Raw genomic sequence first — 23,228 nt, forward strand, 5'->3', positions numbered from 1 at the left:
TTGCCCCCATAGAGATCCTATTAAATAACTGGAGGGGTTATGTATTGTAATTCCTTATTATATGGTTACCCGCCACCAATTGACAGTACAACAACATAATTAACAAGTTCTACGTTTATTTCAAAAGAGCAAAATTGGCAGAATACATTTTCCAGCATATACATTTCGACAACATGAACATTGTTTACTTTGTTTTTATGTGCGTTGACTGAGGCATATCGGACAGTTCCTCGAAAACCTGCAACAGTTCTCGGCTGAAAGGAAATAAAACAGTATTAGTGACAGACGAATATCAAGATGCATATTCAACAACGTCTTAGAAAAGGAAAATTCTAACACATCTTCCTTCTAGGTTTATCCCTACTGTTCACTCTCCAAAATCTGGTGGTTTTAAGAAACAAACTATTCCTATCTAAATGTTTACTTAAATGTGAAGTAAATAATAAGGACAACAAATGGAATAAAATAAATGACTGATAACGATTTACATTTACACTGCACTAGCATTCATCCCACATCCGTTAGCGCCAAATAAACATGACACAACAGCTACATAGAGGATACATGCAATACAAACCATCTTAAGACCCAAAAGCACGCCATCGAACGTTGAAAATGCTACATTTGACCTTGACTATTCGATCTGACATGCGCCATAAGATGCCGAAGTCAAATATAGGTAATATCAATGCTTTTGTTGCCAGCATTTAGTGCCGTAGAGGAGTTATGAATGCTTAATGTAAACACAGTGAATCTAAATTGTAAAAATAAAAGCTAAATAATAAAGTAGACAGAAACATAAGTGAGGGGGTCACACCTTTAATCTGTACACTAATCCTACTAAAAGCTCATGAATGCATATCTGTGTGTTCGGCTCAGTAAGCGACTTGGGTAAAACCATAATGGTATTATAACGTAGTTGAGCTAAATTCCATTTGAATCGAGTCAATATCAATAATTAATATTCAATGAACTTGAATTGAAATATTTCAATAACTCCTTAGAATTGTTTCCTAAATGTCGATTCATTTCCTATACTGACAATCTGAAAATAGAATTGCGCCTCTCTAGTTGAGTAACTCAATCTCTTGTGTTTGGCTTGGGATGGCAGTATCAGTGGCGCAGAACACGCTGTTCGTTCTCACATTACCCTCGCGGTTTGCTGGTGACATGACCTTAGCTCCGAGGGGAGCAGACTGAACGCTCACGGTCGAGTTCCACGGTCATTTCTCGAAACACTGAGTACTGAGCCCTCAGAGGTAGACACTGAAGCTGCATCCCAAATAGTACTATTTGGGACACTCTTATCTGGTTATTACAGAGAGAGGCTGCCTGTATGTCAGTCCTGTTAGAAACAGGAGAAACTTCCACATTGCTCTAACTTACACTTAGATATTCTGTTGCTTTCAAGTTTGTTGCTTTCAACTGCGTATGCATCAGAATTAGGACCCTGCTCTGACACATTGCTAAAACCTAAAAGAAACAGAATATCTAAGTGTAAGTTAGAGAGTGAGCAATAATGTACAAATATCTCACATCCGAATGTGGCTCTAATATTACTGCTATGTAGATAGATCCACTTATAGCTGTTGCTATATAAAATAGGTGCAAGCAACAATAAGGGGGTCCTAGCAATAGAAATACCATCACTTGATTAGCTATTGATATAAGTATAACAGAAAGGTCGAAGGTGGGTGTCCTTAGTGTGACCCCTCTGCTATGAGGAGAACAGAAAGCTTGGTGACCACACTCACGTCACTCTGTCATCATGCACATGACAGCCACGGCGGAGCAAGGATCTGATGGAGAAACGGGTTGGAGCATGCACTTCAAAATCAAATATCCAAAGGAACTGTAAAACACAAAACAAAGGCAAGCACTGAAACAAAAGGAATTAATAAATGCAAGGAAATGTAACAGAAATAGGCACACATCACATCACAAAAAGTGACAATTACACATAGTAACTTGTCAAACATTTTCTATTGGCTTGTATGTAATAGAGATAACTATATACTTAACGAGTTGATAATAAGCAATGTCCTTGCTCACCATCAATGGCCACAATTCTGTCTGAAATATTAACATTTTTGTAAACGTGTTTCAACTTCCTGTAACAACCACATTCTGGCTTACAACATCACACATTCAGAAAATATGTCAGTTTGATTTGTGGGAACTGCTAGTGAGTGGGGATCTTACTTTTTTTCAACTGGCTGTTTTCAAGTTTCAAATCCCATCTTTTCACCTACTGTAGGTCTGAAAGTGGATTGAGTGGCATCCTATCCAAGGGAAATAATGTGCATGAAACAGCCTTAATAATACCTATATAATGGCGTTAAATAATCTGTAATAACAGATTATTACAAGTTAAAAGCCCCAGAACATGATAGACGTAATACGTATTGGGGCTGTTTCCCAGACACAGATTAGGCCTAGTCTTGAACGAAGACGCACTAGTGAATGTGTTTTAGTCTAGAAATAGACTTCATCTGATTATACATAAAACTCCCCGAAAAGTTGCCTAATCCTGCAGCATTACATACTCAAAAATAGTAAACCACCTTCAATCAAATATAAGTGTGTTAAAGCCATACATTTTGGCAGCTGATATGTAATTTGACAGATGCCTCAAGATAAAGCTAACTTTGAAAGCATTTTTTTCCAGCAGCATTTTAAATGTAGCCTTTTTTTAACTGGGCAAGTCAGTTAAGAACATATTCTTATTTACAATGACGGCCTACCCCGGGCCAAACCCGGACAACGCTGGGCCAATTGTGCGCCGCCCTATGGGACTCCCAATCACGGCCGGATATGATACATCCTGGATTCGAACCAGGGACTGTAGTGACACCTCTTGCATTGAGATGCAGTGCCTTAGACTGCTGCGCCACTTGAGAACCCCAATATGTCAATATATGAATATGAAAATGTCCCAAGAGTTTACAAAACCCATCAACATTTAACATGCATGCCAAAATCTCTACATAAATAATATTTTCCACTTCTCAGAAGAAGTCATGGAAAACAAGATTTCTTATAAAACGCCTGATGCGTGCCACGAGAGGAAAAATAGCTCTGCTATTTATTACCCACAATGATTTATTCAGTTATCAGGGAGGGAAAGTGTGGGAGGATCCTTCTTCATTGCGGAGAGAACACTAGTGTTTAGCAGCTGATAGGTCTTTCACTGCACAAGCACTGAATGCCAACGGCTGAGTGCTAACAAATATGCTTTTTGGCTAATGGCTGGGGGCTAACAGCTACATGCTAACAAAAATGCTTTGTGGCTAATGGCTAAGGGGCTGACATAGTGGCAAGGTGAAGGACATTTGGACAGGGGAGGCCCCTGACACTTGCTTCCCTGGAGACCTGGCTGCCTAGGGGTAGGGGAGAGGCATACACTGCTAATGGTCAGGGACTGGGGGAAGAGGGAGATGAAGAGAGGGAGGGGAGATGGAATGAGAGAGGGAGAGGGAATGAGGAGGAGGGAGAGAGAGGGAGGGAAGAAGGGGTAAAGAACGAGAGAGACATGGAAGCAGGAGGAGTTAAATAAAATGAGATGGAGACAAACAGGCAGGGAGAGAGGTAGACAGAAAGACGGAGAAGCAAAAGGGAGAGAAAAAAGGAGGGATAACGATAGAGAGAGAGGGAGACAGAACCTCACATTCATCACGAATCAATGAACTGAAGCTGACTCAGCTGTACTGGCTAGAAGGGCAAAAAATCAGAGAGCAAGAGAAGGGAAAAAGGAGAAGGGAAGCGAGAGGCGATGCCATAGCCTACTGATGCATGCAAAAGCAAATTAAATCTCACACTGCTGCACTCACAGAGCTCTGAATGCAGAGAGAGGGGGGCTGCTGCATGAGGACACAGAGTGTTCGGGCCAGAGATATGAGAGGAGAGGGGGGAGATGTAGAGAGAAATAGAGGAGAGCAGATAGTGACTGAGTCAAAGAGATGAGAGGAGAGAAATAGAGAGATGGAGGAGAGTAGGAGAGTGGAGGGAAGGGGGAGAGTGGTGCCTAAGAGATGGGAGGCAAAAGAAGGGGAGAGCAATGGAAAGAGTGGATGGAAAGGGAGAGGAGCTGAAAGAGAAATGGAGTGGATGAGATAAATGAATAAGAGGCAAGCGGGGAAAGGAGAGAAGATACTTGAGAGAGTCTATTTAAAATGAGGGGAGGGGAGAAGAGGAAAGGAGGGAGGGAGGAAAAGGAGAGAGATAAAGGGGGAGAATAGTCCAGGGGAGAGAAGGACAAATGCATAAGCAATTGATGAGAGGGAGAAGAAAGGAGAGGAGGTGAAAGTGCTAGAAGAGATTAAGGGAGATAAAAGGATAGGGAGAAGAGGAAATGACAGGATGGAAGTGGAGGAGAAGAAGAAGAAGATCAAAGAGGGGAAGAAGTGGAGAGATTGAAAATGCAGTCAATAAATCAAATCAAATTTGATTTGTCACATGCGCCGAATACAAGGTGTTGTATTGTGTACACCTTACAGTGAAATGCTTACTTACAAGACCTTAACTAACACTTTGGATACCTCTCTCTTGGATGAAGGTATGTGTAGAGACAGAGACAAACAGTGTGCTGGCAGGAGGATGGGGAGGTTAGTCCTTCTTCGGCTTAGTTCTGGTCGCATAAGACTTTGATTAGCATGTACAGTTGAAGTCGGAAGTTTTACTTAGGTTGGAGTCATTAAAACACATTTTTAAACCACTCCACAAATGTCTTGTTAACAAAACTATAGTTTCTCCTTTGTGCATGACACAAGTAATTTTTCCAACAATTGTTTACAGACAGATCACGTATAATTCACTGTATCACAATTCCAGTGGGAAAGCAGTTTACATACACTAAGTTGACTGTGCCTTTAAACAGCTTGGAACATTCCAGAAAATTATGTCATGGCTCTGATATGCTTATTAGCATAATTTGAGTCTCTGGATGCTGTGGATGCATTTCAAGTTCTACCTTAAAACTCAGTGCCAAAATGGGAAAATCTAAAGAAATCAGCCAAGACCTCAGAAAAAAAATTGTAGACCTCCACAAGTCTGGTTCATCCTTGGGAGCAATTTTCAAACGCCTGAAGATACCACGTTCATCTGTACAAACAATAGTACGCAAGTATAAACACCATGGGACCACACAGTCGTCATACCGTTCAGGGAAGCTAGAAACCATTATACACAGGCAGTCTTTTTCAAGCAGAAATTTGCTTCCTGCAACACTAACTCAAAAAAGTTCTGGGACACTGTAAAGTCCATGGAGAATAAGAACACCTCCTCCCAGCTGCCAACTGCACTGAAGATAGGAAACACTGTCACCACTGATAAATCCACCATAATTGAGAATTTCAATAAGCATTTTTCTACGGCTGGCCATGCTTTCCACCTGGCTACTCCTACCCCGGGCAACAGCACTGCACCCCCAACAGCAACTCGCCCAAGCCTTCCCCATTTCTCCTTCTCCCAAATCCGTTCAGCTGATGTTCTGAAAGAGCTGCAAAATCTGGACCCCTACAAATCAGCCGGGCAAGACAATCTGGATCCTTTCTTTCTAAAATGATCTGCCGAAATTGTTGCCATCCCTATTACTAACTGTTCAACCTCTCTTTCGTGTCGTCTGAGATTCCCAAAGATTGGAAAGCAGCTGCGGTCATCCCCCTCTTCAAAGGGGGGGACACTCTTGACCCAAACTGCTACAGACCTATATCTATCCTTCCATGCCTTTCTAAGGTATTCGAATGCCAAGTCAACAAACAGATTACCGACCATTTCGAATCTCACCATACCTTCTCTGCTATGCAATCTGGTTTCAGAGCTGGTCATGGGTGCACCTCAGCCACACTCAAGGTCCTAAACGATATCTTAACCGCCATCGATAAGAAACATTACTGTGCAGCCGTATACATTGATCTGGCCAAGGCTTTCGACTCTGTCAATCACCACATCCTCATCGGCAGACTCGACAGCCTTGGTTTCTCAAATGATTGCCTCGCCTGGTTCACCAACTACTTCTCTGATAGAGTTCAGTGTGTCAAATCGGAGGGTCTGCTGTCCGGACCTCTGGCAGTCTCTATGGGGGTGCCACAGGGTTAAATTCTTGGACCAACTCTCTTCTCTGTATACATCAATGAGGTCTTGCTGCTGGTGAGTCTCTGATCCACCTCTACGCAGACGACACCATTCTGTATACTTCTGGCCCTTCTTTGGGCACTGTGTTAACAACCCTCCAGGCAAGCTTCAATGCCATACAACTCTCCTTCCGTGGCCTCTAACTAAATACATGCTCTTCAACCGATCGCCACCTGCACCTACCCGCCTGTCCAACATCACTACTCTGGACGGCTCTGACTTAGAATACGTGGCCAACTACAAATACAAATACTTAGGTGTCTGGTTAGACTGTAAACTCTCCTTCCAGACCCATATCAAACATCTCCAAAGTTAAATCTAGAATCTAGTTAAATCTAGAATTGGCTTCCTATTTCACAACAAAGCATCCTTCACTCATGCTGCCAAACATACCCTTGTAAAACTGACCATCCTACCAATCCTCGACTTTGGCGATGTCATTTACAAAATAGCCTCCAATACCCTACTCAACAAATTGGATGCAATCTATCACAGTGCAATCCGTTTTGTCACCAAAGCCCCATATACTACCCACCATTTCGACCTGTACGCTCTCGTTGGCTGGCCCTCGCTTCATACTCGTCGCCAAACCCACTGGCTACAGGTTATCTACAAGTCTCTGCTCGCTGGTCACCATAGCATCTCCCACCTGTAGCACACGCTCCAGCAGGTATATCTCTCTGGTCACCCCCAAAGCCAATTCTTTCTTTGGCCGCCTCTCCTTCCAGTTCTCTGCTGCCAATGACTGGAACGAACTACAAAAATCTCTGAAACTGGAAACACTTATCTCCCTCACTAGCTTTAAGCACCAACTGTCAGAGCAGCTCACAGATTACTGCACCTGTACATAGCCCACCTATAATTTAGCCCAAACAAGTACCTCTTTCCCATCTGTATTGTATTTATTTATTTATTTTGCTCCTTTGCACCCCATTATTTTTATTTCTACTTTGCACATTCTTCCATTGCAAAACTACCATTCCAGTGTTTTACTTGCTATATTGTATTTACTTTGCCACCATGGACTTGTTTGCCTTTACCTCCCTTCTCACCTCATTTGCTCACATTGTATATAGACTTGTTTATACTGTATTATTGACTGTATGTTTGTTTTACTCCATGTGTAACTCTGTGTCGTTGTATCTGTCAAACTGCTTTGCTTTATCTTGGCCAGGTCGCAATTGTAAATGAGAACTTGTTCTCAACTTGCCTACCTGGTTAAATAAAGTTGAAATGAATAAAAATAAATAAAGGAAGGGGATGCGTTCTGTCTCCTAGAGATGAACGTACTTTGATGCGAAAATGCAAATCAATCCCAGAACAACAGCAAAGGTTCTTGTGAAGATGCTGGAGGAAACAGGTACAAAAGTATCTATATCCACAGTAAAACGAGTCCTATATCGACATAACCTGGAAGGCAGCTCAGCAAGGAAGAAGCCACAGCTCCAAAACCGCCATAAAAAAAGTCAGACTACGATTTGCAACTGCACATGGGGACACAGATCGTACTTTTGGGAATAATGTCCTCTGAATTGATGAAACAAAAATAGAACTGTTTGGCCATAATGTGTATGTAAACTTCCGACTTCAACTGTAAACTAACTTCAAAGGCTTTCTATAATGGTTAGTTAGCTTGGAGGAAGGATTTAGTGTTGTGTGCGTTGCGTCTGTGCACTTAGCTAACTGCTATCCCATAGCCTTCAGTACATTGCACATGAAGTGTGACTGGCTGAAGAAAATTCCCCAACATGTTCTCAAGCTATCTGATTGGCACAAAGTCAAGTTGTTGGCCACTGACAAGCGTTGCGTAGGTTCGTCGAAACCGGGTCAGCACATAACAGATAACGCTTTTGTTCTAGCAAGAGAAGGAACAGCCTCCCACTGTGATAAGTACCTATCGACAGTCTTCGGCAATCAGATTCTCAGTGTGTTACATACTTCAGGGTGGGTGACGTGACGTCATTGATCCTGACCCACCATTTGGGGAACACTGGGTGCGTCGCAGGTCTGTCTCGCTGCACATCGCAGAACATGGATATATCGTATTACCGTTTGCCTTTTAGATCATAAATGGACAGGGGTACCTGATCCTAGATCAGCACTCCTACTCTGAGATGGTTTATAAATACAAGCCTAGACCTGCTAATCTGTGCAGCCTCACCATTGCAATAAAGATGACCTGGAATTTATCCACGAGCTGAACATTATTCTAATAACATCACAATAACATTTAAGTGGACGGCAGGTAGCCTAGTGGTTAGTGTTGGGCCAGTAACTTAAATGTTGCTGGTTCGAATCCCCAAGGCACTTAACCCTAATGGATAAGAGTATCTGCTATAATGTAAATATTAATCTAATTTTGTAGGACAAACAAAAACAAAGCAAAGGAACAGAAGAGGAGACTTACAGGGCGGACTTCTCCAGTGGTATTGGTGTACTGCCGCGCGAGGCCGAAGTCTAACATGTAACACTTCCTTAAGGTTGAAGGCAGCCTTCCCATGGCGAAGTTTGACTGCAGAGAAAATACATGATTATACAATGCATTTTAGATATGGTCTGGTGGCTCAGATGGTAAGAGTGTGGGGCTACTGTAGCAACACCAAAGAACCATCACAGTGCCATTAGTGTTAGCCAGGAGGGGCGCTTGTTCTTCTTAGGGCTGCATTCCCGTTAACGGGATGTTATGACAACAGCCAGTGAAAGTGCAGGGCGCCAAATTCAAAACAACAGAAATCTCATAATTAAAATTCCTCAAACATACATGTATTTTATACCGTTTTAATGGTAATCTTGTTGTTAATCCCACCACAGTGTCCGATTTCAAATAGGCTTTAAAGCGAAAGCACCACAAACGAGGTGACCACCAACTCACAGAAAAACCCAGCCATTTTTCCAGGCAGAGAGGCATAAAAAAAGCACAAATAGAGATCAAATAAATAAAAGTTCATATTTATATAAAAAAATCTGAGTTTACATTGGCGCGTTACGTTCACTAGTTCCAAAAACATCCAGTGATTTTGCATAGCCACATCAATTCAACAGAAATACTCATCATAAATGTAGATGAAAATACACATGGAAGATATACACATGGAATTATAGATATACCTCTCCTTAATGCAACCTCTGTGTCAGAATTCAATTTTTTTTTACAGAAAAAGCAAACCATGCAATAATCTGAGACAGCGCTCAGAAAGTAAATAAAATGATCCGCCATGTTGGAGTCAACAGAAATCACATTATAAATATTCCCTTACCTTTGATGATCTTCATCAGAATGCACTCCCAGGAATCCTAGTTTCACAATAAATGCTTGATATGTTCGATAATGTCCATTATTTATGTCCAAGTAGCTACTTTTGTTAGGGCTTAGGTATACAAATCCAAACGCTCATGCAGGTCCATCCGAACCTCGGACAAAAACTTCAAAAAGTTATAATACAGGTCGAAGAAACTTGTCAAACTAAATATAGAATCAATCTTTGGGGTGTTGTTATCATAAATCTTCAATAAAGTTCTAACTGGAGAATTCCTTTGTGTGTAGAGAAGCCCTTGGCTCTCTGCCAGACACCTGGCTCATTCAGCTCCCATTCAGGCCCACAACACAGTAGAAGCCTCATTCAAGTTTCTAAAGACGGTGGAAGCCCTAGGAAGTGCAACTTCATCCATATCCCACTGTGAATTCAATAGGGGTTGGGTTGAAAATCGACCAACCTCAGATTTCTCACTTCCTGTTTGGATTTCTTCTCAGGTGTTTGCTTGCCATATGAGTTCTGTTATACTCACAGACATCATTCAAACAGTTTTAGAAACTTCAGAGTGTTTTCTATCCAATACTAATAATAATATGCATATATTAGCAACTGGGACTGAGGAGCAGGCCGTTTACTCTGGGCACCTCTGGGCTCCTTTCATCCAAGCTACTCAATACTGCCCCTGCAGCCATAAGAAGTTTTAAGGGATGGGGCATTGTTTGATGAAACATCAGTTATAAGACCATCTAATGTGCCGTTGAGCAAAGAACTTAACCCCTAACTTGCTCCAGGGGTACAGGTTACTTTAGGGAAAGCTCACCCCAATGCTGGGGCGTGTGTGTGGTGTCTGGGATTGGGAATGAAATGAACCGATGGCAAAAATACACATTTCCGTGTTGATGGATAACACTGATGCAGTCTTTTTTTTACATGCGTCATGGCACAGCACAGCATGCCACAGCATTATAATAATAATAATAATAATATATGCCATTTAGCAGACGCTTTTATCCAAAGCGACTTACAGAACTGACTGTATTACCACATTCTTCAGGCTTTTAATGGTTCTTATTTTTTCACATTTGGTTAAGTTTTAGAGTGCTTCTGCGTATCAGTGAGAAAATGCAGGTTATGAGGCCTCTCCTGAAGCCACAACTTGGAGGGAGGCAGGGCAATGAAGGCATTCTCTTCCAGTAGAATTAGGAGGAATTCAAGTTGACCCATCCAAATAAAATAGCTCTGCTTTATGGGAAGAACTAATTACAGGACGTTGCTATCTGAATGGAGGTTGAAGGAGCAAGTTAATTAACTGGCCTCCAGAAAACAGAAAACCCTGCTTCACCTCTGTTAGTTCGATTTTCCACACAAAATAATTCAGCAAGTAAGCAAGGGATCATCAAGACCTTGCTCTGACAGTTTATATTTAAACGAAAAAAGAAAACATGAGGGATTGAGAGAAGTGATTCCCTGCTGGTCAATCTCCCTTGGTATCAAAATAAGGAGTGTCCACACGGACCGGCTCCTCTCTATAACATTGTGATGATGGCAGAGAGGGGTTAACAGTGTCCAACAGTCTTTAACTACCCATGGCTACCAGCCCTCTGACACTGGCTGTATTTAAAAAGTTCCTTTCAATCCATCTCCACACGTCTCTCCTTTCATCACCTGACTTGCTCAAGATTCTAAAATGAATTCTTTTATCTTAAAGGTCATTTCATTCAGCCGGGCACCAAACAGACCTGACATCTTTGCATTTAAGCGTTGAGTTTTTAAGTCCCCAGCTTAGCCGGCAGCAGAGAGAGAAGAACTCTAACAGAGCTCAGAGCAGATCTATTGAAACGGCTCCATGTATCATACAGTTCCACTTACAACAGAACATTTCCATTTAATGACACCAAACATATTAACCCTGGTCAACTCAGAATAAGTGAATTATCTGCTGCACCATGTAATTTGAAAATGTTGTCAGGCAATGTGAGCCAGGCTGACGCAGAGGGTGGGCCCGTTTTTTCATTTTGTTAATCCAGCTCTCATTAAATCCCAGGCCTCGTGGGTTATTTCAAATCCATTAACTTTGAATACAGGTAATTCCTTCATTCCCGTCCACCCATTCAAACAGAAGGGAACACCGAGATTCCCTGTCTGTCAGGGGCTGTTGTTATGTAGAATGACACGAACAAAACTGATTTGATGAGCTTTTTCCTCCCAGGCCAACACTCAATCAAACAAACTGTCCGGGCAGTGAACAGAACACCATTCTATTTAATTACAGGCTTCTAACATGCCCTCGGATAGCATTACACCACCTAGCCTATACAGTCATGTTGCTATCAAATACTGTATGGAGGAAAACTTATTGGAAGTTTGTGAGATGGTTACAAAATCAAATGCCTTAATTAAATCTCCTTCAAGACACAGAAATGTCTCTCCCTGACACACACATATCTTATTCTACACCTCATACTGATGTGTGTACAAAGTAACAATGTTTCAGTTGCAGCGCCGAGCCAGCAGCTCCCATCTCACATTTAATAGCATGTAAATAACACCAGGTGGTGAATATTAAGTATCTAACATGTGTCACAGCACTCTGTGGGTGTAAATCCCTTGGCCTCCCAGGCAATGATAGTAAGGGTGATTTAAGTTATGGGCTGAGCTGGTGAACCTGTTACACTCTGAGTCATAGCATATATTCTACACTGTAGACTAGAACATGGGCAGCTAGTTTAGACCATGCAACATGGACTGACAGATAGGGTATCAACTACAATGCAGTAGAGACATCCAATGAGCATGAACACACAATGAATGTGTAAACATACTATTACATACTTGTCTTGGATACATGATAGCACACAGGCACACACACACACACACATTAGCACACACACACACACACACACACACACACACACACACACACACAAAAAAAAAAAAAAAAAAAAAACACACACACACAGTGCAATTCAAAATGCAATGTGCATCAATTCATAAAGCTAGCACACAGGCACACACACACACACACACACACACACACACACACACACACACACACACACACACACACACACACACACACACACACACACACACACACACACACACACACACACACAGTGGCATGCTGTGACCGTTTGATGGTATGATACGTGCCGTGATGTTATGTATGATACGTACCGGTTTGATATCTCTATGCAAGAAGCCAACAGAGTGGATGGCCTCTATAGACTCCAGGATCTGTTTCCCCAGGCGGAGTGTGGTGCTCATGGTGAAAGTCCCCCGAGGCTGGCTCCTCCGCAAGTCTGCCAAATTGCGTCCCTGCTCCACCCCCCAAAACAAAACAACGCTCTGGGGTTAAGTTCCCTCTAGGTACAGATCTAGAATCAGCTTCCCTCCCCCAATCCTAAACTTAACCTTTGGTGGGGAAAATACAAATCTGACAGAAAAATCAGCATTTGGGGCCACTTCACCCTACTCCAGAAAACCAACCATACGTAACCAAACATGCTTTGTGCGAAATAACAAATAGATTTCTTACCGGTACGGTACACCCAATCGCCTAGGTGTGATCATAGAATTACTTATAGAATCCCTATTCATTTCATAAATTATATATGTGGGCCTAGTAGCCTGGGCCTAGTAAAGATTTGTCACATCACTTTTGACATACAAAGCCTTTTAATATAGGCGGCAGGTGAGTTTCAAGCTTGGGGAAGCAAATTTGAACCATAAACATGCACCTTTATAATAAAGCATTCCATGCATCCTCACATTTACAGACTTATGTAAGATAGGTTACTATTCCTAATGTGATGATTAGATTTAGGCCAATAATATCACTCAATCACTGTTCACAGAATAGACTGTTCAATGCAGCTCGTAGTGGCGTAGAGTAGGCCTGGGCTACAAATACAAGATCGTATTTTTAAATATTCCGATATGCCTGGCTTGGTCTCTCTGTTTTTCACTGACAGTCACAAATCAACAATCATCTATCTGTTTGTATTCAAAGTCATACCGTATCAAAAGTTTGGTCATGATGGATTTTTACACCCAAGTACCATGACATAACAGCTTTATAGGCTGTGTCTCAATCGACAATGGATTGGATTAAGACTCTCCATAATATACTTTCATATTATAGAAGGCTGACAATGCTATGCTGGATCATGTGACATAATGGCATTCGTCAGTATGTGCTTTGTCAGCCTCTAACCAGCCGCTGCTTATGAATATTTTTTTCAGTTAATATGGCCTATTTGCCAAGACTTCATATTTCACTATGCCTTTTGCAAGCTTTATAAATTGCACTTCCTCAGAAAAATGTGTTTTTGTTGAATTGTGGTCAGATTCTCACAGAATGCATTTTGGGGATGGTGGTCAATCTTTATTAAAAGCAAAGGTCAGCTTCTTACCTGAAGTTGCATGACCACGTAGTTGAATTTGTCATTTCTCCCGCAGCCAATAAACTTGCAAACATGGTTTTTACCTAAACAAAAAAGTCATATTTTAAGAATCGTAGTTCAAAGATGCATATGCCAAAATATTCCATATCACTTCAACTTGATGATTGGATTGGTTTTCATTGGTTACACCAGGGAGATGAGTGGTGACAGGGCCTAGGTAAGATCCAATTCAAATTCCCATATCAATCAATGAAAATACAGCAGAACCACTCATGTTGACACTCAAGGGCTGAAGAAAGGATAAAGCAATATTTTCTTTCCAGGTTTTCTTCCCGGCAACACCTGTCTTAGGACTGTTCTTTTCAGAACTTCTTTCTCTAGGACATGGCCTTGTGTTAAATATTCTATAAAAGATCACTTTAGATAAAATACTGGCAGACAAATAAAACTGGACAAATTCATGAGCTGGCCAGTCCATGCTTCCTGGTCTTCGTTTTCTTCACAGTTAATCCCAATTAAGGTCAGCTGGGCATGAATCATTGTTATTCATCATGCACCATTAATCTTTTGATGGAGCACCCTGTTAATGTGACTCAGACTCTAAAAAATTCTTATTCAGATTGTTTGATATTCCTTAAAAAGGTAGAGTCTGTAATATGACATCATTAAACACGAAGGGGTGTCGTCCTGCTTACAACAGTATTGGCAAGTCCTGATATGGGCATGCTGGGAAGAGCCAATAGTAGCAGTCTAAGCAGATTTGAATTTGTTTGTTGTTTCGCTCATCTACGTTTCGTGATGTCACATTGCAGTCTCTTCCTTTAATATGTGCATAGAAATACCAACACACACACACAAGCTTCTTCAAAGACATAGTACATGTTGCAAACCGATCATGAGTCATCATCACAATATGAGGGACACATTTTATTCGAAAGCTGTCACACGTCAGTTACAGTGTGTGACTGTCACCCACAGCTTTCGAGGTAACTTTTTTCCTCATATTGTGATGATGACTCGTAGCCAAAGTGAGTCACTTGTTACCCTGGCACATTGACGTGCATACTCCAGGAGGAGAGAGTTGCTCTCCTTCTATGTGCCACGTGATCGCCATCACGTCTAACATGTTACTGCTGCCCATGCAAAAAACGTGCTGTGAGTCACAACATTTAATCTACATAAAAACATATAGAGGGCCCATTATGGCAGAATTAAAGGAATAGTCTAAGCCAAAAGACTTGCTCTAGTTTGTTCACTGTTTTGGAAATACTGTTGGGACCATGCAATCAAGCATCAATAAAGTACTGTTAGGATGCATGTTTGGCTTTTGTAAGATATTTGATTGTTGGGACCTCTACTTCCTACTGACATACGTATAACCAAAAACAAGCATCACTATATTGCTTATTTTCCAGGCACATTTTTAAGGGCCTTTTTTAAAATCATGAGTGGAGTATTTTTCACAGCTATGTCATAATGGCCTTGTAGACATTTTACCTGCACTATACTTCAAGGAGATCAGAGGCCCCTTAATCAATACACAACATGAGCAATGATGTTGAGTAGTTTACTAGGTTACCTATTGATTCATAAGGTCTACGCTATTCTTAGCCACTCTTCCGTGAAGCTACTATGGGTGTAGTAAGCAAGAGAGACATCGGTTTCCACATTTGCTTGAACCTCAAGCAAAAGATTCAAGGGCCATAATTCAAACAGCACACCAAAATGCAAAAAACGAAACAGATATGCTTAAATAGTGCATCGTGACCCACTAAATAAGGCCAGGAGGAAGAGAAGGTTCCATTAAATAAGCTTAGTGCATGGCAGACAGAGCTAATGTTTGCTCTCCCTAGCCACTTGGACTAAAGCTCTATTCAAAGTCCACAGCCACCGAGTCACAATAGTCTGGCGGCCCATTATTACATATTTACGAAACGAATGTAATTGGCTGTTTATTAGGTTACAGATTCTGTCACAGTAGACTGCATGGCTCTGCAGCTTTTAACTCTGTAGGATGCTTAAGGGTGTACATGACAATGTGAGAGGAAATTCGGATTCCTTTTGACCGGATGTCTCAAAGGACACCCAAAGCACTAACACTTTACCTGGTTTTACTGTCCTGAAACCTATGCTGTGCTGTCATGAGGAGAGGTTATTGCACTTTTCACTAGACTGTCATGAGTATGACATAGCAGATTTTATAGCCAATCATAAGTGCAGTCTTAAGCAGTATTGATGTAACACATTTATCTTACACAGGAAAGATAAACGTTCTTACTTGACTATGCACTGTAGCTGACACAAACTTTATATATTTGTCTGTCATGACTACAACAAAGTACACTGACATATGGTGTCAGTGGTGGGATCTGGGTTCAAGTCAAGTGACATCAACAAAGAATGACATTTATTGAATTTAAGAACGGCTGAGCAGCACCTTCATACTCATTGATTAAGCCGAACGGTAAACACAGAATGGTAACCGCAGTGGCACCACCAGGCTCATTGACAAAACTAGCAGAAAGGTACAAAATGGCCACTGCAGTGGGCCCTTACCCTGCAATTTCTTCAGGACTGCCACCTCCATCTTCAGGACCTGTTTGGGCTGCTGGGCCGACTCCACCTTCAATGCCACGTTCTCCCGAGTCAACAGGTCCAGAGCTTCGTAGATCTCCCCAAAACCTCCCCCTCCAATTTTCTTCAGCTAGAAAAGTGTTGAGGATAAAAAATGTACTAAACACCATTATTCTAGTGCTGTTAGAATGCTGGCTTATACTGTACTGTACTGTAAAGAAGCTCAACTTAACAAACCTTTCGCATGACAAACACCAGTTTTGATGGAAGAGTAAAGGGAGGTTAGCCTTGTTCCCAGATCTGTTTGTGCTGTCTTGACAACTGCTATGGTCATTGTCATTGTTTGGCATGACAACGACCAAAATTAGTTGGCAAGACAGCACAAACTGATCTGGGACCAGGCGATAGAGAGGTGTGTCTTATTGATCAAACAGTAATTGAGTGAATTCATTTTTGCTAGATAGTTGCCCTCCTTCGTCCCACCCCTCTTTCTCCAGACCCACTTTCTCAACTCCTCTATTGCATTTTTTTCTTTATTTCACCAAGTACTTAAGTGCTTTGAACAACCCTATTATCCGTTTATGGCTTGATCATGACAGCTAAGTGCCGAAGACAAATATTAACCAGCCATGTGCAAACACACTCTACTTTCTTCCTCAGCTCTTTGGCCTAGGGATCTATCGCTCCGTGATTGGTTCTGACAGGGTCGTCTAAGTGATCACCATCAGAAGCACAGTAACTGTTACGCAATCACCGAATGCGTGGTGCTGTGTATACGATACCATTATTAAAGGGGCAGAAGTAACCCCAAAAGTTTGTTAGATATCATTAAAGGGACATTTGACAAAAAATACAAAGTTTGTCCAATGATTTAACAATTCTACATTCTGTTCTTGTCATGTCTGCTCCTGCTCCTCTCCTCCGGCGTATGATGTCGCCAGAGTACTAACCACCGGTCCTGGGATTCATCATCACGCACAACTGACACTCATCATTAAGCGCACCTGTTAATCATTATGATTCACACCTAGACTCCATTACCTTCATCATTTCCTCCCCTTTGTATGTCACTCTCCCATGTTCGCTCACCAGTTGGTATTGTTCTTGTGTATCTGCGTTCTGCCTTCTGTTGGTGTCGTGTTATTGTTTTTGTTGTTTTATTAAAACGTTTCACCTGCACCCGACTCACCGCCCCATCATTACAGTTCTGTAGATCCAGGAGTAGAGTTAAGGAGAAAATATTGTGGTCCCAAATGGATGGGAATAAATGCTGCTGTGAATTAGTTACAATCTTTCCCATTCAGGCTGGATCGAGGCCTGCATAATTCTGTAATCTGCTTGACGTAAAGGTATGAAAACACCTGACAAACGGATTTGAGATTTATCTGCTCAACTTCAAGGTATGAAAACACAGATTTTCGAGTACACTACCCCTTAATTCTGGTGAGACGCAGAGAACCTTGGTGATGGGGAGTCAAATCTGTGTGTGTGAAGGTAATCTTGTAATTAGCCCCTTAGGGAAACACTGATATAGAGAGACCATACCAAGACAAAACCACAACTAGATCAACTATGTAGCATACTCACCACTTTCCATCGGTCCTTGACCATGCAGTTAGGCGGCAGTATGTCTGCCGTCTCCCCAGCCCCATTCATGTTGGCGTGGTCCTGGAGGCCTGGCACTAGGCACTGAATCTGCCAGCCCGACAGAACGCGGGCAGCTCCCAACTTAAATGAGCCATTTATCTGGAAAAGGATATTCAATAAGACATAAGTCAGTCTTTTTCCCTTTCTTTTAACACAATACCCATGAGCAGGCATCACACAGCGCACTCAAAGCAAAAGGCATAAGTCAGGGTTGTCTTATAAAGCCATTCGTTTTGTTAGCTCGGGCCAAAGTGGAGGAGAAAACAAAATGGTATTTTCCGTTATCCGTGCAAATACCATGGTCATACAGAAAGCTTGCTGGTATTGACGGTTGTAGTTTGACATCTAGATTGTCTTGAAAGACCACGGGGACAGACAGTACATACTCTGCATTTCTTGCCTCAAGTGAACGATGGAAAATAAGGCCTTGGGTATACTGTGTGTTGGAGGTACATCAACTACAGCAACTACATATGTCCATGGATACTAAATGTCCTTCATATCTGAATAACATCACGCCCAATAAGGAGATGGACTTTCCTTAGGGTGTGGCCAATTCAAATTTGAAATTACTTTTGGCACTTGAAGCACAGTACATCACTCTGCTTGAGCGCCGAGCTAAGAGTTTTGTACAAAAGCTTGATTTATGTAACAATGTATGCCAACAATGTACCTACAATATGTCATTTGTATGTGATACATGGTTTTAGTGACCTCCGACAAAGCGGGACCATAACCATTCTCATAGTCTTGAACACTGTTGTACAACAACAAACTGACAATACATCTATGAAATTCATTATAATGGATATATTATTTGGCCTCAAATTTCTGCTTGTAAACTAATTTTGGAGGTTAAGAAGACGTGATAACTAGATTATAACCAACTGGTCTCTGTTACAATCAGGTAAAGACGTCCTCTTCATGATGAGATCAAGGCGTCACCAGATAACATCCAGATGTGGTGGCTAAAAAGACTTCAGCAAAACTTCATTATACAACCACTATACAACCACTATACAACCACTATAGAACCACTATACAACCTGACCATGAGTCCGTTGCAACCAGTTTTGCCTGATGAGATAGACACTTCTTAAATTTGAATTGATCTGTTTTGCAATATCTGGCCAATCGCTGTTAGCCCTCTAAACTATTAGACAGTATTGGTATTGGGTTCAAACCGATATCTATCAACTTTTATTTTCTAGATGCTTATGATTATTCTGGGTAAACAACATTGGGATAAGAGTGATGCATGTAAATAGGTTAGTACCAAAACCATGCTATTCTGCATGCAGGGCCATGTACCATTAGTTATGCATGCACAGCTCAGCTCAGCTCCATTTGGGGGGGTACTTAGTCATGCCTAGGCTGAGGCCAGTAGAGAGACTTGTGTGTATTATCTAGCAGATTAGTCCGCTGTGAAAAAGTGACAAAATGCACTAGAACACATACAATAGGTTTAGGCAGAGGGTGTGAGCCTACGAGGGTGGTATTGCCAGTGCTTATGGCTTTAAAGCAAGGTTTGTCAATGGACCTGGGTCGGTTCCCAACATTTGCATTGCTACGGCGGGAAGCATGTGAATGGAGGCTGTGTCATTGAACGTCAATATGCCAATAACTGGTGGTTATTTCAAACACTCTCATTGCACAGCAAGATTACAGGCTGGTAACACTGCAAATGTAGCAAGACCTGGGTCACGTTCAGTTGGCAAATGTTGTGGAACCTTGCAGATAGAAATGTCATGAATAGAGCTTACGCGGCTCATTATTCTACATGTTCTGACATGCATGTTCGTTCTACATAACATTTTATATCTGAATGTCCCATAAACATTGCACCATGCTGAAAGCGACCCTAGCGCCCTCATCAGACTTGATCTAAAACCCACAAGAGCAGGCAATATTGTAAGTAGTTTAAGTGAAATACAAAGAGGTTTGTTCAGGGAGCATTTCCTCACTTAGCGTCCTCTACACACTACAGCCATGGAATTGGAATTAATATTTTACTTTAACCTTAAAATCATTAAAGGGATAGTTCACCCATTTACAAATCATATTGGTTTCCTTGTCCAAAGACTTCTTAAAGGGTAAGGAAATTAATGTAATTTTGAAATTTGAGTGAACTATCCCTTTAAGCTTATTTTATACTTTCAAAAGTATGACTGACTAATAATGAATCAATCGAGATAATTGCTGATCAGCAATTATAGTGACTGCTCATCATGATGCCACCCTATAAGATCATATAAAGTAGGCTTCATGTTGTATGGTTCAAGATAATATATCATTCTCATTCTAACTATTATAATGTTATGGCCATCTTGCCAGGTGTTATGAAAGATTATTCTCATGTAGGGAAACACTGCAAGCCTGTTCCCTCCCTTTGGATTTAGTTCAATAATAATCTTGGAAAATGAAAATCATATTAGCATCACCATAGTTTCATTTTCACTGGGTTGTGAAAGTTCAGGGTTCAGTTGTCATAGCAAAAAGCAAAACATAGGGGCAGTGCATCAGTGAGGATAGTGAGAGACTCATATAAATTATAACACACAACTAAATGTGTATTTGCTGTCCTATACTAACAATAGTGTGAGGGGATCTACTTTGCAAAAAGCCAAGGGGTTGCAATCAAGTTTCCCAGAACTTTGAAATCATGAAATTTCCTTGAAATCCGCGAAGGAAGCCGCGACAGCCATTTGTGTTCAAACTGGTGGGTAAAAGTGCAGCCGCATTTCCAAGGGAACTTTGAAGAACACATGAACCTCTCACCATATTTACAACCTCTTCAAAAACCTTTACGTCTGAGAAAAAATCCTGAACTTGGCCAATTTAGTCGATGCCAAAACCCTCCTTTGTAAGCCTACAAGCCAAAATAAATACAAATACAAAGAGGTTTGTTACGACTGCCTCCACAACCAAATCAATGATGTTTAGAGATATTTAGATATAGAAATAATATTTATGAGAATGACAGTTTCATTTGAAGGAGTAGATAATGAAATAATGACAAGTAATAGTATAATGGACAACAATACACACAAGCCATATACTGCAATAATTTAGCATAACATTCATATAAGACGATGATTAGAACTACGAGACAATCTTTTTACAATATATGAATTACTTTACAGGTCCCAGGTCTATATTTGGCAGTATAAATGTTGTACATAAGGCCTGATCCAAGCGACTGTTGAACCTGTATCATTAAATGTAACATTGGCAAGTAGAAAGTTGGAACAATTAAACAAATCTGACATCTCATCCTAAAGTATTTTACAATAGCCTAACAATTAGACAAATATTTAGACTTACTCTTTAAGCACAAACTGTAATAGTAGTATGTTTCTAATGAGTTGAATTGATACTGCTTGATGGGCTATAAGCAAGTGCACGCTCAACTGAGTGTGTGCTATAACTCCGTAGACATATCGGCTACTAAGGCAACTGACTGTTCAACATTCACAAAATACAGGCAGAGATAGTTTGATTTAGTCAACTATACCAATACCAACAAATGGTCAGGTTAAGTAGTGCACATGCAGTATTTTTTTTAAACAAATGGGCCGAACTGATACTTTAAATATAGTTACATAAACAGCTATAGCCCTATTAAACAATAATTAAACATAACTTTTTGCTAAATTTCGGGACAACATCTGTCCATTTAGGGCTCAAGAATAGTCCCAGAGGCAAAAGTCATATAGAGCCTCTTTAATAAAGCACCCAGGAAGTCCTATTCATGTCCAACTGATATCTATATTATGTAAACGTTATTAGCCAAACAGATGTCATGAAGAATATTACCTGGCGCAGAGACGGCACGTTAGTCTTTTCCGTCTTTTTGGAATCTTCATTTGGGATTTTAAGGTGGCAGAAGACTTCTGACAAACAGTAGCCCTACTGCTACAGCTATACACTCAATAATAGCATAATTTCCCCATGTAAGACCAAATCCATTGCGAGAAAGGTCCATATAAACATCTACTCCGATGTCCGACGCTAAACTGAACCGTACTCCTTTGCATTTAGCAGGCAATTATCCCAAGCGAAACCTCCAATACATTCAATCAAACATATGATTTTCTTACATTGTGTATTGGCCTAACACACACATTTTATTTTTGTATTTTTCTACATTAGTTTGTCAAATTGTTTAAATTAGAATAAGATCCAATTTCTTCGACAATAAACGTGTCACGCAAGCGGATTCCGATGATTACAAACTGCAGTGTATGCTTTGCATGAATGCACAATTAAAATACATTGTCGACGACTAAAATCCAGGTAAGCAGTGGGTCCAATTCCGATAAACTATTCCGATACAATGCCTTCTCTTACTAATTGATGTATCGGTTTAAAATACGGTTATATGCTCTCCAACGCCAAGGCTCTCGATCCATCCCACTTCTCGGTTTTTGTCCGCACTGCAGCGTATACTCATGCTTGACAAGTGACCCACCTATTACTACCGCCTTTATGGCGAGAGGTGGCGCACGACACCCCATAGATATTCTGCAAAATCACAAAACTTGAACCATTTTACAAATATTATACCCTTAATAACAGTCCGTTACTTCTCCTCGCGCGTAATGGACAGAGTTTGTAATTGGACGTCAGCCTTTCTAATCTTCAATAATATTGCATATTTTTAATGGAATTGTTTAATATAGGTAGACCTACCACTAAGAAAAATACTACCGAATGCAATGTAGCATATATGACAGCAAAAACACCGGACTACAATTCCCAATGTGAACCAATCACTGGAAAAAGCCAGCGCCGAACTTTATCATACTAAAATACGCATAATAATAGATATAACTCTATAATAGCCCATCAGCATTAATGGATTGGGATCAAAATGTTTTGCTATATTTTAACTACATCTACTGCAATTCAAATCCACATTCCACATTTATATTCAACTATAATTCCTTAAATCAGCCACCTGGGCCTTCAGTGTACAAACATACGGCGATATTTACATAACCCTTCAAACCTGGGGAATGGGAATAAAGAGAGGATAGTAGCTTTTCTTTTTACCTAATTCTCTTCAGACGCGATGACATGAAAGCCTCGAAGACTTTGAAGAGGCACATTGTTTCGCCTCCACGGTCAAAACCATTGCAGGAGGTTCGCCCCACGTACCACCATTTCTACGGCAGCATCCTCTTCCCTGCCCTCATTCGCGTCCCCAGCACCA

The 23,228-nt window shown here is 41.0% G+C and overlaps 1 protein-coding gene across 5 annotated transcripts in view; it reads right to left on the minus strand.

Annotated features, from left to right (window-relative positions):
* Positions 1-23,228, minus strand: part of LOC118365069 (tau-tubulin kinase 1-like) — a 54,301-nt gene extending 31,073 nt beyond the window's left edge. The window contains exons 1-7 of one of the 5 annotated variants that reach the window (XM_035746986.2): positions 23,069-23,228; positions 17,954-18,112; positions 16,349-16,496; positions 13,802-13,875; positions 12,564-12,704; positions 8,540-8,644; positions 189-254 (exon numbers count right to left, since the gene is read on the minus strand). In XM_035746986.2, the coding sequence (XP_035602879.1) occupies positions 189-254; positions 8,540-8,644; positions 12,564-12,704; positions 13,802-13,875; positions 16,349-16,496; positions 17,954-18,022 (603 nt within the window). In that variant the 5' untranslated portion in view covers positions 18,023-18,112; positions 23,069-23,228. Of the gene's footprint in view, positions 1-188; positions 255-1,754; positions 1,820-8,539; positions 8,645-12,563; positions 12,708-13,801; positions 13,876-16,348; positions 16,526-17,953; positions 18,113-21,829; positions 22,444-23,068 lie in introns of those variants that run through there. The other 4 variants (XM_035746983.2, XM_035746985.2, XM_035746987.2 and 1 more) reach the window with 4 other exon arrangements.

This window comes from Oncorhynchus keta, chromosome 32 (assembly GCF_023373465.1).
Source record: "Oncorhynchus keta strain PuntledgeMale-10-30-2019 chromosome 32, Oket_V2, whole genome shotgun sequence".
Taxonomy (NCBI): Eukaryota; Metazoa; Chordata; class Actinopteri; order Salmoniformes; family Salmonidae; genus Oncorhynchus; species Oncorhynchus keta.